The sequence below is a fragment of the Vespula pensylvanica genome, chromosome 1 (assembly GCF_014466175.1).
Source record: "Vespula pensylvanica isolate Volc-1 chromosome 1, ASM1446617v1, whole genome shotgun sequence".
Lineage (NCBI taxonomy): Eukaryota > Metazoa > Arthropoda > Insecta > Hymenoptera > Vespidae > Vespula > Vespula pensylvanica.
Window position 1 is genome coordinate 2,902,950 of NC_057685.1, and position 21,058 is coordinate 2,924,007.

The following is a 21,058-nucleotide window of genomic DNA, read 5'->3' on the forward strand; positions in this document are numbered from 1 at the left end:
AGAGAGAGAGAGAGAGAGAGAGAGAGAGAGAGAGAGAGAGAGAGAGATGGTTTAAAATGGAAGACTGGAATAGGGCGGACGCGCTCAAGCGTGAATAATATCCTTCGTATGCGTAATATCTACCTACGAAAGAGAGATTAGACTTAGAAAGAGAGAAAGATAGAGAGAGAGAGAGAGAGAAAAAATGAGTGTAATAAAACGCTTGTTCGCTTCTCGAATTGGACATCTCTTTAGACTAATTTCAAACAATGTATGTAACTTTCCTTAGCGTTTCATAAAATATTTTCTATATTATCTTTTATGTACACATATTAATTTTATACAGATCGAGTCAAAAATTTGTAGGCGACTAAAAACATATTTTTTTATTTTTTATTTTTAATGAATTACTATTTTTCGAGATTTTTAAGACGAACTCTTTTTTTTCAGAATGTTACAAGCTAAGTTTTAAAATTTTCAAATAGACATCCTGTACACGTCTATTTTAAGTACTTTCGTATACGTATGGTATATATACCAAATGAATGTAAATCACTGTATGTAATATTTATCTCTATTTAATAATACAATTATTTCTTATTATTATAAGAAAACGTATTATAAATCATAGATATATGTATCAGTTTTATGTTGATATATTATATTGTACGAGATAACAGACCGATAAATTTCGTAGAATTAATTTAGATAAAGAGTGTTTATCAGATTTGGTATAATTATCGGCTGATTTATTTTCTCTACGATCTTATTATATCTTATATATCTAATAATACTTATTATACTTTATATATCTGATTAAATGTACATACTATCTATTATAATATTTGCTATATTATGGTATTATATGTTCCCATATGTACATCTCGCAAAAAATAATTTTATAAAAAAAAAAAAGAGTTATACGAATATTTGACATATTCATATTCTTCATTTAAAAAATTTCTTCGTTTATTCTCGACATGTTCGTAATATGCAATGTGCTCGCATGCATGAGTAATAAGCGAACATTTGTTATCGAAAAAGATGGAAATTTGTAGTTTCATCGGAAATGCATCGGTCACCACGATGGCGAAGAATGTCAAGGAGGTCATACGTCATTCTGACCGTTCTTTTATAAGATTATTCCAGGAAATCGGTTCAACGAGCAAAGGAAATAAATGAGTAAGCAGGTTTCTACATATATCTATATATGTATATGTGTATATATACATATTATACATATCATACTACATATGCATATGTATGTATATGTGTATATGTATTATACATACATACATACATACATACATTTTGTTCTTCCAAGGTAACGACGATGCACGCGATCGTAATCTTTGGACGGTGCTTTGTGTAATGAGAAAGATGATTCTGGGGAAAGTTGCATAATGAAAAAAAAAAAAGAAGAAAAAAAAAAAGAGAAGAAAAAATGACAAGCTGGCAATATCAAGCAATATCAAATAAGAAAGGAACGAGCTCATAACGAGTTAGTTCCTTTTACATTCGCACGTTAAGATATATAAATATAGTTTGGAATATAAATTATCATTGTAAATTCCAGAATCGACACGTAGATTCACGTAATTCTCGTGGTAACGTTGATACCTTCGTTTCTCAAGCTTCTGAACAAATTTCGTGGTAATGTGTAAATTCATCGTGTATGTTTATGTGTATGTGCTTATAGATATCAGATAACTTTCTAAATTGAACATTTTCTTAATGGAACTTTATGTATACCGGAAAAATAATTGTTTATTTCCATTTTAAGAAAAAATGTTTAACTAATTTCAATGGAGTTCATTAGTTCGTCTAGATGAAACATTTACGATTAAAAATTTGTTAATCATAGAGGAAAAGATACTTTTTTTATTTGAATTTAATGAAATAATGTGTACTTTCAAATGAGAGTTTACGAATGAGAGATTACGAATCGATTTGTTCCAATTTGTAAGATCGATCAAGAGGATCAAAGAGATCGAAGAATCGAAGAAAGAAAAATTTTACATTGAATCGCTTATTCCGACTGACACGGTATATATGTGTGTGTACGTATATATGTATATATATATCAAAATTACTTCTCTCGCATCAGAATCATTAATCGTGCATTAATTGCATGTCGACGGAAGAAGTAGCAAAACGATACTTCTAATTCACGACAGGAAGGAGAAAGCTACTAGCACTATTACGATCTTATACTCTTGACGTGCGAGGGATTATGTTTGTGATAAATTGAACCCTTAGGCAATATGAAACCTACATACGTCAATTAAAACATTGCCTTTGTCGTTATAGAATTCTGAAATTAATTTATTTCGTTGATTTCGAATAAAAATAAAATGAAATTAACGAAAGAATCTCAATCTGATTGGATATCGTCGATAATAGATACAATTATAATCATACATTTTTACGAACTTTATAAAATATCATTAATAATTATCTTTATCATCCAACGAATATATCTTAAAAGTGAATTTGGAAATATTCTCTCGGTCAAAGATAATTTCAGAAACAATATTTTATTAAATTTTGCATTGTAAATTTGATATTGAATAAACGTAAAGTAAAATTGTACGATACACGCTTTCTATATTTCTTTATTTATTACGAAATAATAAATCGAAGAAAATTAGTGTCGTTCGAACGAATAATAAAATAAACGATATTATTCGTCCCTACAGAAGGATAAGAAAAATACGATAATCTTTTAATTTATTAGAAATTCTACAAAAAAAATATATATATATATATACATATATACACATATATAGGCTGCAAGCTCGCAGCCATTGTCCTCGATCAAGCCTGATCGAAGAGAACCAGGTATGCGAGAATTGAGGGAAAGAGGAAACGACCGACCAGCTGGAAGCTATGGATATTCTCGTAAGACGATTCACAACAATGCATAAAGAAAAGTAGGCGCACCACCTGTCGTGGCTTGAGTCTCTCTTTCTCTCTTTTTCTCGTTTCTGTCCTTTCTTCCAGGAACAATCTGGAGAAGAGAATTTACAAAAAGATAGAATAATACAATCTACCAATCGAAATGTTACTTATTATTTATGTATTTTCCAAACTGTATTACTACACTTATCATATGATAGTTAATAAACAATTTCTATTTCCTTTTGTATATTTTGAATCGTATCGATAAGGATAAATAATTTATCGATCTCGGTGATCGTTGTTGTCAACGATGCAAAAAAAAAAAAAAAAAATAGATAAGAAAGATAATAATCAACTAAGACGAGTAAGTTGTTTAGGTTGCTCTTCGAAATTCTTTTTGGTTTTTTCTCTCTACGAATATTAATGAGAGATAGACAAAAGAGAAAAAATTAAAAGGAGAAACGAAATAAAAGTAAATGAATAAATAAATTCCACGAAAAACGCGGAAAGAAATACGGTGATAGGACGAGACCACTCGCAACAGCGGGTGTAATCACGACGACAGCAAAGCTGGAAGTAATGGACGACCTTTCGAGGGCGCGACGCTCCGCCCCCAGCGGATAATTCGAGAAACAAAGGCAGCCAACGACACGCTCGAGTGCATTGCTGTGACCACCACTCTCGCGGGACCAATTCAACTATGTATTCGGAAGTCTCTTAGTCTTGTTTTTATTTATTTATTTATTTTTTTTTCTTTTCTTGATTAGCCTCTTTTCGATCGGAGTCTGTCTGTTTGGATTTTAGAATTAAATAAATGAATAAATAAATAAATAAATAAATAAATAAATAAATATGTATGTATGTATGTGTGTTTTAAAAATCATTGATAACAGGAGAGACGAGTAGGTATATTTTTCGATGATAATGATGACGACGATGACGATAACGACGATGACAAGCGTATAAGAGCATAAATGTATTATTAAAACAGGTAGAATTAAAGTCGAACGTTAGACCGGTCTTTTCTATTCCTTTGGTCGAAAGGTCAACAAGAAACAAGACACAAAAAGCTATTTATGAAATCCGAATTAATTAAACGATCATATAAGAATGTTTTTTCCTTTGTACTTCGAGACAAGGCAAATGTGGGAGAATGGCTTATTCGATATAATCGAATTTATTTCATTTCATATCATTTGATTTCCATGCTACTCCCTCGTATTCGTGAAACGATAACGATCCTGTTCTATATTCTTAAAATTATCGTTAATGGCCGATATGTCTGTCATAGCGATAGAGATTCTGCGTTATCACGCGTCGAGAGTCGATAAGTAAGCATAATCTTAGAATCATATATTAAAATCGTGGCTCACTTCTAAACTATTACGAATTCACCTGACGTGATTACAATGTTCGCTTTGAAGAGAGGGAGTAAGAAAGAATGAAAGAGAGAGAGAGAGAGAGAGAGAAAGAGAGAGAGAGAGGGAAAGAAAGACAGAGACAACGAATCAACCAATCACAGCATATTTATGCAGAGGATGGCCAATGAACGCACGAGTTACCCCGTTCCTCGTTCCTTACGTTCGCTTGATCATTTAGCGTGTACGACGAGATCGACGAGTAACCATGTATTTATATGAAATCGCAATAAAACCTCGTACTTTTTCGTCCCGTCTTTATTTCGTTTCGTGCGTCGACTGTACGTCATGTATGTATATATGTATGTGTGTGTGTGTGTGTGTGTGTGTGTGTGTGTGTGTGTGTGTGTGTGTGTGTATGTGTGTATACGTACATAACACATATCTCTATTTGATCGAACCGAAAGCTTTAAACGTTTCCTTCCTTATCCCGAAAAAAAAAAGTTTATCATTGATCGCAGAAAAAGGAAAAAAAAATAAACAACGATAAAAACTAATCGCTTATCTGATTACACACATTACAAATCTTCGCTCTGAAAGTCTATCATTTTTCCTTATTTCTTCGAAAAGTTTTAACGTGACTCGTTCACCTTAACTCGGCGTATACAATACTGTGGAAAATATCTTAACCTAATCGAAGATCGATATGTGATCGATAAAAAGAAGAAACGCGTTCGAACGGTTTAATTATTCACGATGGAAGGAACGGAAGAGATTTGGATTATCGAAATCGTACGTTCGTAATTTCGTGTAAGAAAACTTCATAATATATTTTTGACGAGATTGAACGAAGAGATCCGACGGAAAAGCGCAGAGGCGCAACGGGAAAGCAAAGTGTTGGATATATATATATATATATATATATATATATATATATATATACATATACGTATATATCCTATCATCATAAGTGGTGTTTTGGTGTTGATAAATCTCATAATTTGACTCACCTTGTTTTGGAGTACATCGAGAAGTACGTAAACGAGCAACGTGATCTCCTCTTCATCGGAACCAAGCGAGTTGTTCTGAAGGCCGGCGGTCGCCACGTACAGGGCGACCAGGTGAGTCGGCCCTCTCGTAGCAACGCTCTGCATAGTGTCCTCCTCGCGGCACCGTCGAGCGCCCATAAATATCGTCTGCTTCACAATATTCCTTAGATATTTTTATCCTCTCCCTTTTTTTTATTCGAATTCGTATTAACGAGGATAACGAACGAACAACAATAATAAACCAAATAACGATATAACAATGTAACAATAATAATAATAAAAATAATAAAAATAATAATAATAACAACAACAACACAATAACAATTGGTGAAACACAGTAGGTAATGGAAGCGTCAGCACTCGCGGACACGCGTCCTCCTATCTGTCTACCTATCTTCTTCTCTCCTTCCTTCCCACGACGAATGAAAATGTGAGAAAGAGAAAGAGACGGAGAGGAACGGGGAGAGAGAGAGAGAGAGAGAGAGAGAGAAAGAGAGGGAAAGAGGAAGATAGATAGAAAGAAAAAAAAAAAGAAAGAGGGAGAGAGAGAGAGAGAGAGAGAGAGAGAAAGACGTCGCCGACGACGACGACGACGACGACGACGACGACGACGAACCGGGTCTTCTCTTCTTGATCCTTTCACAGATACTCAATATCCAACATCAACCAACACGACATGTCCACTCTCTTCTTCTTCTTCTTAATCCTTCTTCTTTTACTTCTCGCTCTTCTGTCAACTTTCGAATTTAAAGGTTACGATAATGTAAACTCCGAAGCGATCGAAAAAGAATCGAAAAAGGTGAATACGGTTAAGACGACGTATATTTACGTCGTCGCGTGCACCCTTCACGGGAACGCGCACTTTCCACTCCTCTCGCGAAGGTGAAAAATCTCTTCCTGTCTCGCTCTTACTGTGGCACGCACGCGTGTCTCTTTAGCAAGTATCTTATATGTCTATGTATGTACACATGTATATGTGTATGTGTATATCTTTTTTTCCCTCTCTCTTTGCTTACAAGCGAGGAAGCGAACGAGCGTCTCGACGACGACGACGACGACGACGACGACGACAACGACAACGACGATGATGACGACCGATGACCGATCACCGACAACCGACGACCGACGACCGACGACGACGTCGACGACAAACACACACACACACACACCGAGAGAGAGAAAGAGAGAGAGTAGGAAACGTTTCGTGGAGCACTACTGGCCAACCCCGAACGTCGTCGCAGGCACCGCGCACATCGTCGTTGGCTCACCTGGCGACTGCGCGCCTGAGCGCCGCTCTAGTGCCAAGAACCACCTCGTTCCTGTTCCTCCCCTCTCCAAAGCTATCTCTAACTCTGCTACTACCTACCTACCTACCTACCTACTATCCCCACTACTCTATCTTCGTTATTACGACTGTATGAGTGTGAGGGCCGACGGATGCTAGAGGTAGGAATCGAGAAACCGCGGAAATTTGACGCATCGACGTGTACGCTCAGGTAAATAAGTTTTAGTAAATTCTCTATTTCCATCATTGTTTGTTATTTTTTATCTCTCGTAACTTTTTCCTTCGTTCATCTCTCTCTCTCTCTCTCTCTCTCTCTCTCTCTCTCTCTCTCTCTATCTCTATCTCTATCTCTATCTCTTTTTCTTTTTCTTTCTCTTCTTTTATATAACTAAAAGAAAACAATAAACATAAAGTTTTACGTTCCGATCGAAGAAAAGTTGATATTAAGTTGAAAAATCTTCGAAAACGGAAATACGAGCGGATATTCTAAGGGAAAGGCAGATCGAAGTAAGGACGTAACCGCCAGGTGCGTAGACGTTCCAACTTGGCTCTCGGTAAGACTTAACGATCCGTACGAGATTATAACCGCGCGTTCGAAGCATAGCGGAGTCTCAATCTTCTTTTCCTCTTTCCTTTTCTTTCTTTCTTCCTCTCTCTTTCTCTTTCCTTCGTTATTCCTTTTCTATTTCGTTCTTTTTTCTTTTTTCTTTATTTTCTAAAAAAGAAGTGCGACGGGGACGCTCGGAAGGTCGCCGATTTTCTACGCGTGGAGTATGCGTGAGAGAGAAAAAGAAAGAGAGAGAGAGAGAGAGAGAGAGAGAGAGAGAGAGAGAGAACGCGTCTCTCGAGACAAAATGGCGATCGAAAGCGCGACGGTGCTCTTAGCAGATAGGAAGCTCCCCAATGTCGCAGGTACGTATCCTCCATTGGCGCCCACCCCTTTCCATTAACCAACCATTCTCTTTTTTTTCATTTTCTTTTTAATTGCTCCTCGTATCCAGCTCTTTTTCTCTCTTTCTTTCTTTCTCTCTCTCTCTTTCTCTTTAATTCTTTCTCAATCTTTTACTTCCTTTCTGAGAGAAAAAAAGACGACAAAATGTAATAACCACAATGATGGAAGAACTCTATTTTTTTTTTCCTTCGATATTTTACTTTAGAAATGCTTTGATCGTAATGGAGCAGAAGCATATTACGTTTTACGAATTCGTTATATTCTCTCAGAAAAAAAAAAGAAAATACCGCGAAGATTTGAAACAATACGATCGTAAATTTGTAGGAATGCAGTTTTTCTCTTTCCTTTCTTTTCTCCTCCTCCTCCTCCTTCTTCTTCTTCTTCTTCTTCTTCTTCTTTAATCGTTTGTTTCGTGCATGTTACTTTGTTTTTTGTAAATTTTATTATTATTATTATTTTTTTTCCCCCATAAATAACTGCGCGCCAATTTTATCAACAGGTTCTACCTACGCATACACGTTCGCGCTTGCGTGTATATTTTTAAGCGTTGTACGTATACGACTTTTCAGGAATGTATATAAGTACACAGACATGTATTGAGGCATAGTGAAAGCAGCTGCACGTTGTCCAATACTCTCGTGAATGCGCGTTGCCGACCTTGCTCGTCGATCTTCTCTCTATACTTCCCTTTGTGTTTCTCGAAAAATTCTATTTTGAAAACATCGAAAAAAAGAAAGCAAGAAACGAAAACAAAACAATAATAATAATAATAATAATAATAATAATAATAAAAATAAGTATTCGAACGAAGAGAGGCAAATTCGGACTTACGGTGCAAAACGCAATCCCATCCTCTTGCGTAATATCACCATATATTTTTACATAACGCGTTATTGAAACGTAGACTTAATTTTTTCGCACGTATCATGTGTGAATATTTTGATAACATGAAATAAAAAAGAAAAACGAAAAAGGAAAAAGAAAAAGGAAAAAAGAAAAAAAAAAGAAAGAGAGAAAACAAGAAAGGAATTCAAATTTTTGCCTAACTTATCTAAATATTATTTTAGAATTAAGAAATTCGAATTCTTTTCACGTGATCGAATCTTCACCGATTTCCAAACTCTTAGACTCATAAACATACGTAAATATAATACAAAAAAAGGAAGATGTTTATATTGCACTTGGAATATGCATTAACGCCTGTTCGAAGAAAAGAAAAGAAAAGAAAGGAAAAGAAAAGAAAAGAAAAGAAAAGAGAAAAGAAGAAAAGAGAAAAAGAGATAAATAGATAGATAGATAAAGAGAAAGAAAGAGAGAATGAGAGGTGGGGGAGAGAGGAAAAGCTAGCGTGCAACAGGTTGGTATGACGCCTTCCAAGAGTGTGTAGGGAAAGGGCAGAGGAGGAGTGAGAAAGCGAATGGTTGAATGAGTGAGGGTAACAGAAGGACGGAGCTGAAGCTAAAGTTAAAGCTCAATTTAAAGAGAGAAAGAGAAAGAGAGAGATGAATATTATATATATATATATATATATATATATATATATATATATATGTATGTATGTATGTATGTATGTATATATATATATATATTAAAACAGAGAAAGAGGGGGATACGTGTAGAAGGAAAGAAAACGAAACGGTGGCAATATAAAAGACAGACATAGAGAGAGATAGAGAGAGAGAGAGAGAGAGAGAAAGAGAGATAGAGAAAGAGAGAGAAAGAAAATGATGGAAGGAGAGAAAGGACTGGATCGCGTAGAGTAGGAACGTCTTTGGAAGTGAAGTGCTCGGTGCTTGCCGGTGGTATCGTTACGCCTATGACGGCGGCACCCGATTGGTCATTCACCTGTTGCTCCCCAACTACGATTGGCCGAGCACGGAAACGCCGCGTGTAACGACCGTTTAGAAGTAGACAAGTGCATCGTCGAGTGGTCCATGAAAGCAGCGCGGCAACAGCAATGAGAAAACAACGAATTTCAAAAATTTTTCCTCGCTATCGTGTGTTGATACTTTCTCTCTCCTTCTATTTCTCACTCTTTCTCTCTCTCTCTCTCTCTCTCTCTTTCTCTCCCCTTTTCCTTCTTCCTCATTTTCTTTTATTTCTTTTTCTCTTCCAATTCCAAATTCTCCTCCTTTTTTCAAAGTCGTGCTTTTCGTTTTTAACTCGCATCTGTTCCATTAATCTTTTTTCACAATTCGTTATACGTTAATTCGCGACAATCGTTAAAAACGCATAGAACGTAGAAAAGCCGATCGTACGAGCCAAGATCAAAGTCTAATTTCCGAGTGCAAAGTCTTTCGACGGTGTCATCGAGAAGCCGGTTTTCTATACTATACCCGGACTCTGAACTGCCTCGTGCCTCGCCCGAGTACATCGCTTCTTATATATCGTTACTTAAATCAAAATATCTACATATACTTGACCAAGCGTTTTATTATCTTTAGAACCGAGAAAAGTGAATTTTTTATGGATGCTATTGCTTCCACAAATATCTTCATTTATTTTTATTAAACGTTTTATCACTTATCGTAATAAATTTTATATTGCTTTTATACATCCTTACCTACTTTTACATATTACATTTTATTACATTTTAAAGAAATATTATTTCTTCTGGCCATCTTGAATTATCCACGAACGCGTTAATCCATATCGTAATTACGTAACTCGCTTCAATCGTGAATATTCAATGATTCTAAACAAATATACGTTCTTTTTGATTCTTACAAGGAGTATATATATATATGTGTGTGTGTGTATGTATGTATGTATATATGTATGTATCGACGATCCTATAAGACAAGATATCCGCGAATGAAATAAAGATCTCTCAAAGTGAACGATTTAGCATTGACAATTAACTAACGAAGGCGCGCACGGTGAAGGCTAGGTAGATGGATCAAGGATATATCGACGGTGAGACTGGGAGAAAGGGACGGTTACGTCATTGGTATTGCGTAACTTTTCAACTATTTCGTTGGCAATACGAATCGTGTTCTACCTCCAAAGTCATGATATTTGGGGGAGATGTACATGTTACATGTTCCTTTTTTCTCCTACAAGAAAAACAAGAAGAAGAAGTAGAAGAAAAAGAAGAAAATGACCGATCGATCTAACGCGATTAAACGATCGATAAAAAAAAAATGAAAAATATAAGAAAATATAGTTGTTGCTTCTAGGAAGGAAACTTTTACGATGTAAAATCAATGGCGGAAGTTCTTACATATATATATATATGTATGTATATACGTACATACGTGAAAGGTTGTTAGAAAACTAGAACGAAAAAGATCTTAATAAAAGAAAAAAAGGAAGATGAAAAAAGAACAAAAAAAAAAAGTAAGAGAGAAGAAAGGAGAAGAAAAAAAAAGAAGAATCGTATATTAAAGGGGTGAGTGCGCGCACCTGCCATAAGCGTATATTTTTCGAATCATACGGAAAAAGGGTTTCGAGCAAAGAGACTAAGTTGATTACAAGCGTGCGAATATAACGGCAAAGTGGAACGACTAGACTCATCATCTAAAGGATGCGCCTTCTCTCAGAACTACGAAACTATATACTCCTTAGTGAATCCGCTTCGGATATGCCATGGAAGTATATAAGGAGAACGGATTCACCAGCATTGCACCGAAACTTTCTCTTCACGGATATATTTATGTATCTTTCGTGTTCTGCCTTCTGTATAGCGCTTTCGAATCATTATAAAGTTTATACTCTCTCTCTTTCTCTCTATCTATCTATTCATCTATCTATTCTTCTCTCTATCTATTCTTTTATTATTTTTCCTTTTAATCGAATCAATTTCAGAATCTATGCGAAGAAAACGATCGAGAATTATCGATTATCAACGTAGACGATTAATTAAAGTATAATAAAACTTAAACGCTTTATAATAATTGGATATATATTCAAACTGACAAAGAGAAGAAAGAAGAATGGACAGAAAGAAAGAGAGATAAAATAGAATATCAAAAATCGTTAACACCCTCGCTAATACGTCCTACCTTACAATCGTAGTAATTTTATGAGTGGGTGTATATACGAGTTTTCCACCGCGCATAGATACATATAGACGTGTGTACATATGTAAGAGATTGAGAAACATCAGATCGTAATTAGAAGAAGTGAGATAAACGGAAAGGACGTGCTCGATTGAGAGCTTTGCGAAGTAGGAATAGAGTCGAAACGAAGTTTTACGAAGAGTGGTATGTACGATGAGTAGTATTCCTGAGGAAGCGAGCGTGATAGGAAGAAGAGAAGGAGAAAGAGAAAGAGAGAGAGAGAGAGATGAAAGAAAGAGAGAGAGAGAAAAGGAGAGAGAAGAGAACGGTGAACGTAGAGAGAACGAGAAGGACGGTGAAATAAAGAGAGAAAGAGAGAGAGAGAGAGAGAGAGAGAGAGAGAAAGGGAGTGTGTGGTCGGTGACCCGTTCGGAACGTTGACTCCATGTAGTCAGTCCCCTCTTTATATTTTCTTCCATCCCGCTTGCACCACCTTACTGTACCTTCGATTACGAGCATACGACCGCGAGAGATACCTTACCTTACTTTGCTTCGTCTCATCCGCTCCATCCGCGATAGTTAATGATCGTGTCCTACCTTTACTGTTTTTTCTTATTCTTCTTTTTCTTCTCCTTCTCCTTCTTCTTCTTCTTCTTCTTCTTATTCTTCTTCTCCTCTTTCTTCTTCTTCTTCTTCTTCCTCTTCGTAAAATCCATTTCCCTCTCTTTCATTTTCTAATCGAGCCGCTCCTCCCTCCTTACTTCCTCGTTTCTTAACCTCCCTCTCTAACGCGACGAAATTATATGACTATTATCCTGCGAATATTTTCTAGTAAAACCCGCCATATTGTAAATCCTAAGAAAAGAGAAGAGAAGAGAAAAGGAGAAATGAGAAAACAATAACATTATATATATATATATATATATATATATATATATATATTATATAGAATGCGTAATTATATAACGAATTCTATTTATTTTCCCCTTCGGTTAAGAGATTCGAAAGAGAATAAATCGATGGTACGAATCTTCTTTTAATATATTACGTATAGATTAGAATCGACTTCTTTTTTTTTTTTTTCTTATTCCTTACTGCGAAGCTTATCGAAACTCTGTATGGAATTTATCCAGAAAGGAGAGAAAAAAAAGAAAAAAAGGAGAGAAAGAAAAAAGAAAGAAAAAAGAAAAAAGTAATAACGGGTTACCTTCGATCCAGTTATGATGAGAAAATGCCGTTCGAGAAACGAACGTAAAACATGGCGGTATGCGTTCTCTGTTCTATGATACACACGCGTCTTAACGATTATATTTTAAAGTCGTACATGTGTGTGTGTGTGTGTGTGTATATACATGCGTGCACACGTATAGATGTATGTATGCATGTATATACCGTGTTGAGATCAAAATTAATTTTCAATAAATTATTAATCGAATCTTTGTCAATTTTTCGAAAAAGCTAACCTTACCAATGAAAAAATAAATAAATAAATAAATAAAAGATAAATAAATAAAATTAAAATGCTTAATGGAAATCGTACGTTAAAAAATTCTTACTTATTTACATATATATATGTACAATCTTTATCATCGAAAAATCTAACCTTTGAACTTTTACGAAAATTCGATGAAAAATTTCAATAAATTGATCTTATCCTGAATCAAGTAAGTTTCGGCTTATTCACTGCTACCGTGAATACCGTTAGAAACATTATCGTTCCTACGACAGGTCTCTCAGATTCGAAGTTTTCTTTCTCTCTCTCTCTTTCTTTCTTTCTCTCTCTTTCTCTCTCTCTCTCAGTTAACGGTACTCACGTATTTTGCTCGTCCGCATTCGCACGCGCATCATTTCGGTCATGGAAAAGCACAGACTGTAAAATTTATGATTTACCTGTTGTTAACAATTTTCCAGAAAAAAAAAATTCCATATAATTAGTTACTTTTTATTGTAATCGATCGATCATCGATATCCTGTTGACACATTTTATTACTTTGTAATACCTAGCGTTGATATCGACAATTATAAAAAAAAAAAAAGCTATATCCAATTAAAAAATTGAACATATGGAAATCAGCCTTCTCGATATTTTTCTCATCTCACCGCAATTGACAAGTATAATTAATTTTTGTATTATATTATAACGCGTTACTTATATCAACTATTAATGTTATAATATGTTGAACTATTTATTCTTGTTATAATAAATAACGTATATATAATATACATCGTGCTGTGATCAAAATAAAACGAAATTTCTATTACATTCACTCATAATACTTATTCGAAAGTTATATTCGTTACTATTATCGGATTTACTCTGTAGTTAAATCGTAAGTTACAACACTAGAAAAAAGTGAAAACTTTATTCTATATCGCATAAAAATAAAGTATTATATCATTCCTAAAGTGAGATTATATTTTATAATTTTGAAAGTATCGTCTTATAGATTTTACGTATTTAGTTATGTAAACAATTGTTTTGAAAAACACATAATTAAATGTAATAGGTTCAGGTAATAGTAATTTTAATTTATTGATTAAATAAATTTGATTTAATCTATACGTTTGTATAACATTATATATTTTCCATAATTTGATGGTGGAAAATGTGTGTGAAAAACTTTGATTAATAACCTATAATTCTCAAGAAAGTCTTTTATCTTTGATGGAATCTTATCAAATACTATTACATGACTAGGTATTATGCTTTTATTTTGTAAATAGTTATTTCTTATCCAAAGCATTGGATTTTCAAAGAATTGATCCGCTTCATCTACATAATCTTCAGAATTTTTAAAATTAGGTTCACAAGTTAAAAATCTGGTGGTTACATTGATATGCAGATGACTGTATAAAGGTGTTGCATGACAAGGCGTTAAAAATAATATATTTACGGACGTAGAATTTTCATTAACCAAATCAGTTTGTAAGGTATTCATTATATCTAATGTTCCACGTTGATGGATTAGACAAAAATAAAATCCTGGAATTACATTGGTTATTACTAAGAGAGATAAAAAGATCTTTCTCAATAATTCTCTAGAAATAACTTTAACATGAATGGTACAACTTGTACTTATATATATAAACATTGGCAGGAGTGGTAATAAAAAACGAAATTCTTTGTGAGACAATAATGAGTAAATGCCAATTGTCCATCCAATGACCGTTAACATAAGTGCCTCTCTATGAAATTGTTTAGGACGTTTAATTATCTGTGGTAGCGTTGCTAAGAATGTAACGCAATGAAGCCCAAGAAGAACTGGTAAAGCAGAAAGGATATACCACAATGTATGTTTTCTTCCGTATGTATCACCTATCCCTTGTAGTACATTTAAACGGAAAAATTCTAACCAAGATATTGTAAAACTTTTATAACAATAACTATCTAATATCACAGAACCTAGTAAATATATAGTACCAACTGTACCATATTGACAAATTAATAATATTTTGTTTTGTAAATTAGTACAAAAATGATATATACATAAAGGTATCCACACGATAGCAGCAGTTGGTCTTATCATACAGAGAAAACCAACTATCCATAGAAATTTAATGCTTTTTATATTACTATTGCGCCATGGAAACATGGATAAAGCTATAATAGTAAAAGAAGTTTCTAATGAGTTAATGAGTGTACGTGTTGCACAATAATACCAATACCAATTAATACACAAACTATACAACATCCATTTGTTTTTAGTCCATCTGTAAAATTTGTAATCGGCATAAGCACTGATTATAGCTTGGAATAGTCTTGGTACTATTATTAAGGTTATAACTGAATCTAAAGAAAAAATAGCTAATAGCCTGTATAAAAGACTTATCAAAAATGGATAGACATAACTACGGATTTTCGCAGTCCATTCCCATGTGAGATATCCATAACCAAAGGCAAGACGATGGGCGACTTCCAAAGATTGCCAGTATTCATCTGGCACATGAGCAGTTTGTACAACAAAAACAGAAATTAACCTCCATAGAAGTAAAAGTAAAAAGGTCTTCAAATTTTTGGGAACATACATCATGTATACTCTAAATAAAGAGTCTTATCCATCGTTGTCCATTGATAATATATTTCATAATCTAAAAATAAATTGATCAACATTTTGAGGTTATCATAAAATAATCGTTTATAATACTTTCGCTTAATAGTTTAACTAATATAGATTACATGCGTTGGTAAATGTGTATTGAACATACATTCAGGCAGAAGAAAGTTGATCAGACTGTTTCGTAATAAATTAGTAACATACAGTTTACTATCGTAGAAGGAATATTCTTACACAACGGAAAAAAATATCGCAAATATGATGATATTCTTTAATAAACAGAAATGTGCGTTATTTATTCTATAAATTCTTTTCTATCTTATTCTATATATAATTTTGTTCGATTTTATTAATATTATTTGTAGAGGTTAAGTAATACGTATACTACTGCTCAACAAATGATAATATTGATTAATTTAGCCTAAGTAAAATATATCTATCTCGACGATGATTGGATCTCATTTCACCACAAGCTTTGATTGCTTATCCAATCACCTTCAAACTTGAAATCACGTGACTTAGTAATATACTTTTTGAAATTACATAATATTAATCTCGACGTGATTTTAATACAATTACGAAAAAATATTGGATGGAATTAGAGAGAAAAAGAAAAAGTTATTACAACAAATTACCAATGATTTACAAATAACCATCGGTAGTAGAATTTCCTTGCCTAATCGATAATTTTACAATGTAATGGAATAATTTTAATTTAAAAGATAAAGAAAATTTATAAAAATGGTATATGTAAAATCATATAAATTAATTAAAATATATTTTCTCGTTATATAGATTTTTCAATTCTTCTTTTGTTATTGTATTCCAATAGCAATTTGTTTCATCATCAGAAGGAATAATATCTTTTATATTTTCTAAATATGTATCTATTGAACAAATTTCATCACAATTATTAAGTTTAAGTGTAATTAATTCCTCAGAAACACCAGTCCACAGAAGCATCTATCAATGAAATATAAAAAGAAAAGAAAAAAGAGATACGAATAAATAAATTATTTTTTTACAATAATCGATTATATAGTCAATCTAAAGAAAGAAACGAAAAACTTTACTACCTTAATAAAAAGTTTTCCTTCTGTATTACGCAATTTTTCCATTATAATTGCCGAACCATAAGTAGGTAATTTGGGTACATGAATATCGTGTGCTCTTGTAAAAGCTGCAATATTAATCTCATGACCACTGTAAAGATAAATTTTCCGAGGATTATTTTGTTCTCCATTTATATTCATATTTTCAATAAATCTCCTGATTAACATGCCACCGGTTAGACGTCTCAATTTTGCTGTATAGAAACGAATCTCATATTCGAGAAATACCATGTCCTCCATCTTTTGATACAATTCTTCGGTGCACCATTCCGGTAACGTTAAATTCATATTTTTCTAAAATAAGATAATACGATAATGAATTTTGAAATTAAATATGTGATTGAACTATAAACTGTATATACACAGACAGAATATTATATATTACCTGTGATGTCAATAAATTAAAAATTTCGTAAACCTCCGATAGACTTTTAATTTCCATACCAGTTTTTTCTGTAAGATGTTTTAATACGTCCGCATAAACTGCAGTTTTTTCACGTACTTCTTGCGTTTGTCTTACTTCTTCCAAAGCATCCTCGTATCTACAACGAAACGTATATTAAATTCTTTTCTTATACATTTATATCGTATCAATGATTTTTAAAGTACAAACGTTGAACAAGCTTGAGGTCTCAACAAATTATCCACTCTTTCTGGAGCATAATGTGTGGGAATAGCTAACCATGGTAAATTTGGGTTCCAATTCTGTTCTTTTGCTGGTGGATAAAGACCTGCTAAAACCAATTGCAGAGACATTTTAGTCCGATCGATATCCGTGCTACGAGCATATACGTCTTGAGGATGATATAAATCACCCAAGAAGTCGTTGTAACGTTCCCTCAACATTTTCCCGATTAAAAATTCACGTCTTTTTCCTGCCTAGAAAAAGTATAAAAATATATATAGAAAAATGTATAGAGATAAAGAAAATTTATGATTTTTACGATATTGAAAAAAAAAAAAAAAAAAATTTCGTATAATAAATAAATATATATTTACATATCTTATTTTATTATATATAATTGAGAATATCTTTTGAAATTATTATTTCGTAATAGGAGAGAAGAACATAAGTATAATTATAGTGAGATTTGATTTTTAATAAAAATTTCAAATTGTTCATATTTTTCACATATAAGGAAATAAAACTGATGTTAAAAATATTAATAGTAATCAACAGAAAAAAGTATATGAACGATAATATATCTTTCGTAATAACTATTAAGTATTATTTATCGTACTTATACGAAAAATATCTCTTTCTAAGAAACAATTATTTATGTTAGAATCCAATATAAGTATTGCTTATCTAATCTCAATATTACTTATCATGATTATTAAATAACAAACGATTTTGTTAATACTTACATTTGTCAATTGAGCAATACCCCATGGTTCGTAACTAGATTCATGATGAGGATCATTAGGATACATTTCTTTAGCAAGCGGTGTTCGTTCTCCATGTCTAAATAACTATGATTATAAAATACAATTTTTTGTTAAAAATTTAATACACGACGATTACGAATATAATATAAAAAAGAAAATTCATCGACTATTTGATAAAATTTATCAAAATTTAGATTATTTTAATTTATGTGATTACTCATCGAAATATATATTATATTTTTAAGTAATTAATTTTTCTTTTTTTTTTTTTTCTTTTTTCTTTTTTAGACAAAATATTAGCGAAATATCGATACGTATAATGTTACGAAAAAAATCATTAAGAGCAAAACTAAATAAATAAAAAGAAAAATATACACACACACGCACATGTATGTATTTATGTATGTATATATATCCTCAAATTTCCTTTTAATCTTTTTTTAATCTTCCCTTATCGAATAAATGCAAATAAATTACATCAAATTGATATACTTACTACTTGTACGAGTTCCAACCGAAATTCGTTGGATTTACCTGAGAATACAAATGGACTTAATAACAAAAATAAATATGTCGTTATTTTTATGGAATACATTTCGTGTGACACGACAAAGGAATAAAGAAAATTCAAGATATGATATGAAGGTAAAAGTAGTTGTACATACGGTCAAGGATCAAGTCGTTAAAAATTGATCTTAACCGTATAGTAGTCGGAAGCTTACTAAGTAATTCTATTGGAAATCGCTTTATTAAACTGAATTTTTACACCTCCTCTCTCTTCACCCTATCATCATGCGACCTTATTCAGTTTGTTCAGTGCGATTAATACATTTTTATCTAAACTCTTAAAGCGATAATATGTGCTTATATATATAAAAAAAATATTCGTATCATTGAACTTGTATCATTGAAAAAGAATTGAAGTTAAATAACAGAAAAAAAGTAAAAAAAAAAAAAAAAAAAAAGAAAAGAAAAAAAAAAAGAAAAAAGACTATGCACGTTGCGATATTGTTACCATGGAAACTTAAAGCCTTGGATGAATCTTATATAAATATACTATAATCGAAACATTAGAAACTGATATTTATAAATACTGATGTAACATACAACGTTTGATGTCTTTTTCACAAAAACAAAACATCATTTGAGCTTTCAAAAAGTGATAATAATTATGCACACGTATATTAAAAGACAATATTATCATTAAACTTTAGAATAACTTAAATGAATTGAAGTTGAAAGAAAAAAAAAAAAAAAAAAAAAAGAAATAAAGAAAGAAAGATAAGAAAAAATTACTATTTACAAAATGTTGCAATATTCATATCATGGAAAGGTATCGCCTTGAATAAACTATATATAGATATACGTAATTTGTTTAATTAACGCATAATTGAAACATTAGCGACTACGTTTATAGATAATGACGTAAGAGTTTAGCTTTCGACATTGATTTTATAAAAACAAAATGATTATCCATTTAAAATCATGATGATTTCGTTCGAACATTATTTGAGCTTTAAAAACGCGATATAATAATAATGCGCGCGTACATTAAAAGATAATCTTGTGTTTGCACTCTAAAAGTTGAATGAAATGATAGATGAACTGAAGTTAAAAAGAAAAACAAAAAAAAAAAAAACAAAAAAAAATTGCTATTTATAAAATATTGTAATATTCATATCAAAGAAACGCATCGCCTTGAATGAACTATATACATATACATATACATACATACATATATATATATATATAGTTCGTTTAAGTATCGCACGATTAAAACATAATGACATAACAATTTAACTATCGATATATTGACCTATAGATTTTACGTATAGACAAAACGATTTTCATTCAAGATTGTGACAACTTATGTATATACGATGACGACGATGACGATAACGATGACGATGACGATGACGATGATAATGTAATTAATATATATAGAATATAAAGAAAGAAAGAAAGAAAAAAGAAAGAAGAGAAAGAAGGAAAATAAATTTACCATTTCTTCCAAAATAATAAGAATGATAGAATAACACAGCTAGGAATAATACGACTAATGTAGGCCTCGTATTGAATTTTGTGTGTGATCTTGTCTCTTGCATCATGACCTAGAACTTTGATAGGTGCAACGTATATACGTCTACGTGACGTGACAAGTATGTTGTATGTGTGTATTTGCTGGAAAATGTACTTGAGTGTCCGCATATCGTACTATATTGTTATTATCGTTGTAATACGAAAGCTTGACGAATTTTATGTTTCTTCGAGTTTTTCTCCCTTTTTTTTTTTTTTTTTTTTTTTTTGATTAACAAATTTATCATTCTTACGTATGCGATGTCAGTTCTATAATAGTAATTAAAAACTCTTAATAATTTGATTGTAGCAAGAATACGACCTTGAAAGAGAATTCCATACGAATATATGGGTATAGTAATAATCTTATACTAACATGAATGTCGTGTGAAATGCCTATTCGCGGACATGACGAATACGTGGACCATACACATACATATACGTATATCTCGTAAAATGATTCAATGGTACGATGGGATTTTTTATTTGCTTTTTTTTTGTTTGTTTGTTTTTTTTCTCTCTCTCTCTCTCTCTCTTAAATATATATTACGTACTCTCATTCGAACTTTGATTGCTGCACGCCGTTGTGAATTTGTTTTTTTGAACTGCACAGCACAAGTTAATCTGAAAATGGTATGGAGCGAGATAGATGATGATATCAGTATAGTTTCATGTGTACTGTCGTCATTCGTGATCGAAGGTACGGTATATGTACGTTATTTTGTGCATTTTGGTAATGTACTCGATGTTACCTAATCTTCTTAGCGAGATCGAGATAATGACGTAACATAGTTCTGCCATCTTGTATCAGAGCTCAAAAGTATCATCTTTCGAATTTTCAAGCAAACAAAAATATCTCGTTCGAGTGATATCTTTCGTTAAATAATACATTGATAGCGTT

The 21,058-nt window shown here is 32.4% G+C and overlaps 3 protein-coding genes and 1 long non-coding RNA gene across 10 annotated transcripts in view; 1 reads left to right on the forward strand and 3 right to left on the reverse strand.

Annotated features, from left to right (window-relative positions):
• Positions 1-6,323, reverse strand: part of LOC122635761 (RNA-binding protein fusilli) — a 30,270-nt gene extending 23,947 nt beyond the window's left edge. Inside the window, exons 1-2 of one of the 4 annotated variants that reach the window (XM_043826376.1) lie at positions 5,904-6,323; positions 5,249-5,475 (exon numbers count right to left, since the gene is read on the reverse strand). In XM_043826376.1, coding sequence (XP_043682311.1) covers positions 5,249-5,425 — 177 coding nt within the window. In that variant the 5' untranslated portion in view covers positions 5,426-5,475; positions 5,904-6,323. Of the gene's footprint in view, positions 1-5,248; positions 5,536-5,903 lie in introns of those variants that run through there. The other 3 variants (XM_043826404.1, XM_043826396.1, XM_043826386.1) reach the window with 3 other exon arrangements.
• A 392-nt stretch (positions 6,324-6,715) lies between these two features.
• On the forward strand, positions 6,716-9,071 carry LOC122635779. Its single transcript, XR_006328750.1, has 3 exons — positions 6,716-6,783; positions 7,297-7,484; positions 8,024-9,071. It is a non-coding gene; the product is annotated as an uncharacterized LOC122635779 (long non-coding RNA).
• Positions 9,072-14,058: 4,987 nt separating this feature from the next.
• Positions 14,059-15,873, reverse strand: LOC122637606 (GPI mannosyltransferase 3). Its single transcript, XM_043829844.1, has 2 exons — positions 15,732-15,873; positions 14,059-15,614 (listed from the first exon to the last, which is right to left on the reverse strand). The coding sequence occupies exon 2, from the start codon at positions 15,554-15,556 to the stop codon at positions 14,078-14,080; it is 1,479 nt and encodes a 492-aa protein (XP_043685779.1). The 5' UTR covers positions 15,557-15,614; positions 15,732-15,873; the 3' UTR covers positions 14,059-14,077.
• Positions 15,636-20,855, reverse strand: LOC122637616 (venom acid phosphatase Acph-1-like). 4 transcript variants are annotated; one of them, XM_043829873.1, is made up of 7 exons: positions 20,712-20,855; positions 18,578-18,615; positions 18,061-18,165; positions 17,306-17,571; positions 17,078-17,234; positions 16,657-16,986; positions 15,636-16,543 (listed from the first exon to the last, which is right to left on the reverse strand). In XM_043829873.1, exons 3-7 carry the CDS (start codon positions 18,124-18,126, stop codon positions 16,346-16,348), a joined length of 1,017 nt encoding a protein of 338 aa, XP_043685808.1. In that variant the 5' UTR covers positions 18,127-18,165; positions 18,578-18,615; positions 20,712-20,855; the 3' UTR covers positions 15,636-16,345. The 4 variants fall into 4 exon arrangements, with proteins under 4 accessions (XP_043685808.1, XP_043685788.1, XP_043685816.1 ...); XM_043829853.1 differs by lacking the exon at positions 20,712-20,855 and adding an exon at positions 20,084-20,364; XM_043829881.1 differs by lacking the exon at positions 20,712-20,855 and adding an exon at positions 18,747-18,851.
• Positions 20,856-21,058: the final 203 nt, after the last annotated feature.